Raw genomic sequence first — 6151 nt, forward strand, 5'->3', positions numbered from 1 at the left:
TTCTTATATCCTCATGGATATCTTTATATTCCAAGTCTTCTGGAGTAATTAATACGAATAAGGAACTTTGTTCACTTCATTTGGTATCAGAGCAGTTCAATCCTCTGGCCACTCAACCACTGCATAGAGCCGTGTTCTCTGATCCAGGCCTTTGGCCATCAACATTTCGTCAACCTTGTTGTTGTATAACCGAAGCGTTTCGCTCAGAATTTGGGAGTTTCTCCTTTTCTCCGTTTCTCCGATTCGCGTTATTTATTCCCAAGTTCGTTGTCCCTCCAACCATCGTGACCTTTTTGCGTGGCTCATTCCCTCGACCACGCTCCCCTTCTAGTCAACAGTTCTCACCCATTTGATTTCCCTGTCGCTCTTTTCTACTATCGGGAATTCCAGTCCGACTACACTGTCCTTATTTGATGTGCACAGTCTACCGAACAAGCCACGTCTGTCTTCCCTTCGTGTCTACCTTCCTATTCAAATCCCGTAGTGCCACGACCACCCCCAACGGTTGTTGCCCCCACGCAGGACAATTTCGACAGCTGCCCGTAGCTTCTGCTCCTCATAGCGACTCTCTCGCCACCTCTCACTGATCCCTGTCATCTGTAGCGGTTGCTTGACCGTGTCCATGTTTTCTATTTGCAAAACAAAAACAAAAAAATATAATCGTAGAACTATTGGTGAAAGATTATATGATCAACGTCATAATTATTGTGAGGAAAACAAAACCATGATGAACGACATGACTGTACATAATAGGGTTGGTTAAATCATATATATAAGAGTATTTTTTTAAATAAGTGTTATGAAGTGTGGAGGACGTAAGAGTTAGTTTTAGATATACATGGTGAAAAAAAAAATATTAAAAAAAAAGTATTCAAAAGAAAATCTGTTAAAGGGAAATTTAATAGTAAGGTTATTGTAGAAAGGTTATAAAAGACATAAGGAAGAGTTACAAAGTTTATATTTATTTTTAAAAAAAGTTTAAAGGTCCCATTAAAAGGGCGTGGAGTATTGAGCATTATAATTATTATAAAAAAAAAAAGAGAAGAGAATATATATATATATATATATTAAAAAGGAAGTTTATAAAAAATAAAATAAAATAAAAAGAAGTGTATTTATAAGAAGAAAAAAAGAAGAAGAAGAAAGAGAGAGCTAGTCAAAAATTGAAACCGCAGAATTCGTTAAGGATTAATACTAAAGTCTGAAGGAATAATAAAGTTTTGAAGGTTTTGAAGAAAAAAATATGGGTTTCTTTTCAATATGTCCTTTTTGTTCAGAGGGATATCCTAATTGTCAGGAATCATTTAGAAATCAAAATGTCATTTGCACAAAATGTTACAAAACTTTTACCTTAGTCGAAATTCTAAGTGATGCACAAAGACAAGCAATTGCAAGAGATATAGGACAATTAATGGCAATATATAAGAGACGACAGGCTGATTTTAATAAGGAAATGAAGAAAATAGAATCCACATTGCAAGTTGAAAGCCCATCATCACTCCTACAAAATGATGTAATCCAGTGTACCAAGAAATTGCAGCTAGAAGATCAAGAGAAAGGCAAAATAGCCAAACTTCAGCAAAACAAGGAAGCGTTACAACAAGAACATAAAAATCTTGTGGAAAATGATGAAGAAATCTCTCACGTCAAGGAAAACGTCGAAAAATTACTTGCACAAGTGAAGAAGACTAAGGTCACAAAGAAAGAACTCAAAAAGCACTTATCAGAACAAGAAGAGGAAACTTTACGTTTAAAGAATCTTAATAAAAATTTATTAGAACAAATCAAAGATCTAAAAGATGAAAAACTTAAAAGTCAAAACATTGAAAATAAGGTTAATAAATCAGAAACCAAAGAACTTTTACATTTGAGAACGAACCCATAATCAAAGTCTACTCACTCAAAATAAGAAACTTAAGGATGATAAGAAATCATTAAAAGACAAGTTAGAACAATTTACTCGAAATCTCTAGTCGCAACAGTGCAAGTTGAAGATAAGGGAACGAATACCGATCTAGTGAATATCATAAGTCAAGAAGAATGCAAACTAGTTGAAGAAAAGGCGCACTTAGATGTTGCAGTTCAGATAATAAACATCTCAAGTGAAGGTTTTGTAACCAACTCAACGACATCATCACCTGAAGTAAATCCAAAAATTTCCACACACTTGGAATGTCAAACCAAAAAAATTCCCCATCGACATCCGAATCATGAAAGTAGACAACTCAACCATGCTACGTATAGGGACCATTTAGTACAGAAACAACGAACTAATGTTCCAGAGAAATATGATGTAACCTCAATCCAGTCCTATGATGACAAGTTATTACAAAATTCCAGTGATCAAAATATTCCACAAAAGATTAATCTAGGATGGTCTGATCCTTTCTCAGTGCGACAGTTTTGTTTGTCACTTAGAGGATCATATCAACATGTATCGACAAAGATGACAGTTCCGAGACAGAAAGACATTCGAAGCCGAAAAAGAGATCAAGCCTTTTTCATTAACAAGCTTTGAGGACAAAGCTTTTTGAGGAGGAAGGCAATGTTATGAATAAAATATATAGGAAATAATGTAAATGACAATAATCATAAATAATTATTAGTTAATTAGTAATTAGGTTGAAGAGGCATGTCTAAATGAGACATGACTCTCCATGAAGAGACACATGCTTGGTATATAAGCAAGCCTCTCACTCTCATTGTATCATTTGATTCATACATTTAATATATATTCTTGTATCCTCATGGATATCTTTATATTCCAAGTCTTATGGAGTAATTAATAAGAAGAAGGAACTTTGTTCGCTTCAACAAGTCGGCCCTAGTTTTGAGGGTCAAATGAACTATATATAGGAGTTATGTGGAGGAACCTAGGACTCACTTACTCAAGCCAATTTGGGTTTGTGTAAGCAAGCGAAGCAGTAGTTCTAAGGTTCATACTAGTTCTAAGGTTCATACTTCATGAACCAAGTGAAGTGAAGCTGAGTTCGAGAGGTTTTCTATGGGAAGGGTTTTTGGCAAATTTTTGGAAGGGTTTTTGGCATTCTTTGAGAAGGTTTTTGGTCTTGGTTAGAGAGAGGGTTGCAAAGCTATTCTAGAGGTCAAGTTTCAACCCTATTGAAGGCAACTTTTAGCCCTGTTGAAGGCCAAACTTCAATCCTGGTGAGGCCAAATTTCAAGTCTGTTCTGGATGGCAAATTTTGGTGTTTGAAAGCCGAGTTTAGGCCAAGTCCTAGAGTTTTTAAGGCCAAATTCAGGTTTGGTTTGAGGTCCAGGTTTTGGTGCGTCGAAGGTCGGGTTCAGGTCTTGTTTGAAGGTTAGTTTCTAGTGTTTTGAAGGCCGAGTTCAAGTCTAGTTTGTGGTCGAAGTTGCAATCCTATTATAGACCAAGTTCCGGTTTGATTTTTTAGGTGGTCGAGCTCTGTTGGAAAATTGTTGCAACGATCTTTGGAGGTTGAGTCCAGCTAGCTAAGGCAGTGTTAAGGGAGTTGTTAGCTGAAATAGTTGTGATGTTAAGGTGATGATAGGACCGAGCCCTATTATGAAAAGAGGCATAGTAAGAGCAGGGCTATTGTGGACAACTATTTTGGTAGGCATGTAGGTTGCCTAAGGTGCATATTTAGTGCAAAGGTTGATAGGCCGCAGAAAGCAAACCTTCAAGGTTGTAAAGGATTGTTTGGTTCCAAGTGTGCTGAAAAGCCCTATGTGGCAAAAAGAAATCTACAATGTTGAGTACAAGCTGTTAGGTGGGCATACCTTCTCTTTGAACATAAAATAAACCTAAGCAATGAGAGTTGAACAATGAACAATAAGAGTTGAGGAAGTTGAAGTGCCAGATACGCAGACCTCTTTTTCATCAAATACAAAGAACTGACATGTAGGACATCAAGTCTAAAGAGTCACATCAAGAAGCCTAGTTGAAGAGTAGAAAGTTAAGGTGTACAGGTCAAATGGTTGTGATCAAGCTCGAAGGCACAAATTTGATGGTTATATGACAACTCATTGAAGAACTTGCTGAGGACCAAAAGTTATTGATGATAGATCCAAGGAACAACTTCAAAACGTAGGTGGGTGCCTACAGTTTGTTGAGTTGGTGCTCTGATGGGGATTGGTGTAAACTATAGGTTGGTGCCTATGAAATTGCAAGATAATGTTTACTTTGTAGAAGGAAGTTTGCAAAGAACTATTAAAAATTAATGAAATGCTGATTCACCTAATCCCAATATTTTCCAACACTAAAACCCTGTAAATTTTAAAAGAACTGATAATTTAAGCGTGATACCTGGCAAAGGGGAGAGAAAAGAAAATATGCGCATTAGGCACCCATCGTCCAAGGAATTTATCGGTGATGGAAGTGAATTACACCGCTTCCATTTCTTAAATTCCCCCATTTCTTTGTCAATTCTGGAAACCAATAACGCCTGCTGATCAGTAGCTTTGATGCGGAATTCAATCTTGCCTACCACATAAAGCTCCTCCAGACCCTTCAACACGGGGCGAATAAAATTTCTGTGTATCAATTGATCTCAGAAAAGGCGGCACGACTTCAGTATCCCTGGCAGAATGCCCATGCTCTCAGCTCAAACCCTCCGCCGCATAATGGAATGCCAGATTTTGCGATTTCCATGTTAAATATACTGCAAAGGCACGGATAAGAGTTTTATAACTATGAACAGGGGATTACTGAGTTATTTTTGGTTGCGGGGAAATTGAATTTATCGCACCTGTAAAGAAGAGACTTCACAGCTAGAGCTGGAGAGCATCCCACCACCGCAACCGTGGCCTCCGGCAAGGTATATACGCATTTTCAAGCGTAAGGCTTTAAGTTTATATGTTATGTAATCTCCATTTTCAATGTTTTACATTAATAAATTCCTATTTCGGGAGAATATTATCTCCCTAGTCATGCCGAAGGTCTCTAGCAAAACGATTTGGCATTTTGATCATTATTAATTTACCTTTAATATAATTTAATATATATATATGTATATATATACACATGTGTGGGGTAAAAAAATTAATGGTTTTAATTGAATTGAATGTCTAGAGTTAAATTTAATGTTCTTTGATATTGTTGGTCACGAGTTTGACTTGCTTTGATTCTCTTGGGGTGAGGTCCTGTAATTAAAGCTGACAATTTACGGGTTTACAATTCATGAAATGTGGCGGAGTAGTGAGGTTTCTTTGCTTTCATTTCAAGTATAAAAAATAATGAATTGAATCGTTTTATTGTAATTTATTGTGCCAAGAAGAAAGTTTATTGTAATTTATTGTGCCGTGAATAAAGTTTTATTGTAACTTATCGTGCTTTCTCCAGTCCAATATGGTGGCCATGTTGTAATGTCAACATTTTGACTTACTCAAAAATAAATCAAAATAAAATTAATAAGAAGTGTAAATCTCTCAATAAAAAATTATAATTATAAAATTATAAAGTTAAATTAAACTATAAAATTATTGTGGTTTACAAGCCATGGTATTGCATTGCCCATGGTAGTTGTTATGATGAAGCCTATTTAAAGCTTTGAGTAAATTCATTCTGAAATGCAGGAGTACCAACTTAGAGCCATCTTAACTCCACACTTGATCCCTCTCAGCACTTGGTAGATCCATATTGGAGATGGATCGAGGTTGGTGTAAATGTATCACCATGCGTGTATCATTGTGGATGTATTGGTATATAATAATGTTTGTAAACGTTTAATTTATACTTAGTCCGCAATTAGTTAAATCATTGAATGGATGCATTAGCTTTCACATCCATTTAATTAATGTTGATCACATTGTTGAGTGATACCCTCAACGATTTTTTAGATGCTTGATAAATGTTGGAAGACCACCAAGCACTTAGGAGCAGACTACATTGCAACACATATGAGAACATGCACATACACAAGAAGAGAAATATTGGGAAGGTCAACCAACCAGTTTGCTATTCCTTCTTCATATGTATTTATACATTTAAATGATGGTCGGACCAATTGTACCCCCTCCAACTAATCACTTGTTATGCTTTATGTATTGACTCTTTATTATAGATATTTACATTGTTTCTTATACTAAAGTACGATGATTACTATTACACCAGCCTAGATCCATATTAACTCCAGATCTACCAAGTGTTGAGAGGGATCAAATCTCTTTTCAC

At 36.1% G+C, this 6151-nt stretch overlaps 1 protein-coding gene across 2 annotated transcripts in view; it reads right to left on the reverse strand.

The window, feature by feature from the left end:
* SKIP5 (SKP1/ASK-interacting protein 5) overlaps positions 1-4882 on the reverse strand; it is a 152630-nt gene extending 147748 nt beyond the window's left edge. For both annotated transcript variants that reach the window (XM_089431909.1, XM_089431901.1), the window contains exons 1-2: positions 4728-4882; positions 4286-4640 (exon numbers count right to left, since the gene is read on the reverse strand). In XM_089431909.1, the coding sequence (XP_089288035.1) occupies positions 4286-4394 (109 nt within the window). In that variant the 5' untranslated portion in view covers positions 4395-4640; positions 4728-4882. The remainder of the gene's footprint in view (positions 1-4285; positions 4641-4727) is intronic.
* Positions 4883-6151: the final 1269 nt, after the last annotated feature.

The sequence above is a fragment of the Pinus tabuliformis genome, chromosome 6 (assembly GCF_031772625.1).
Source record: "Pinus tabuliformis cultivar Carrire ecotype Pingquan chromosome 6, CPIR1, whole genome shotgun sequence".
Lineage (NCBI taxonomy): Eukaryota > Viridiplantae > Streptophyta > Pinopsida > Pinales > Pinaceae > Pinus > Pinus tabuliformis.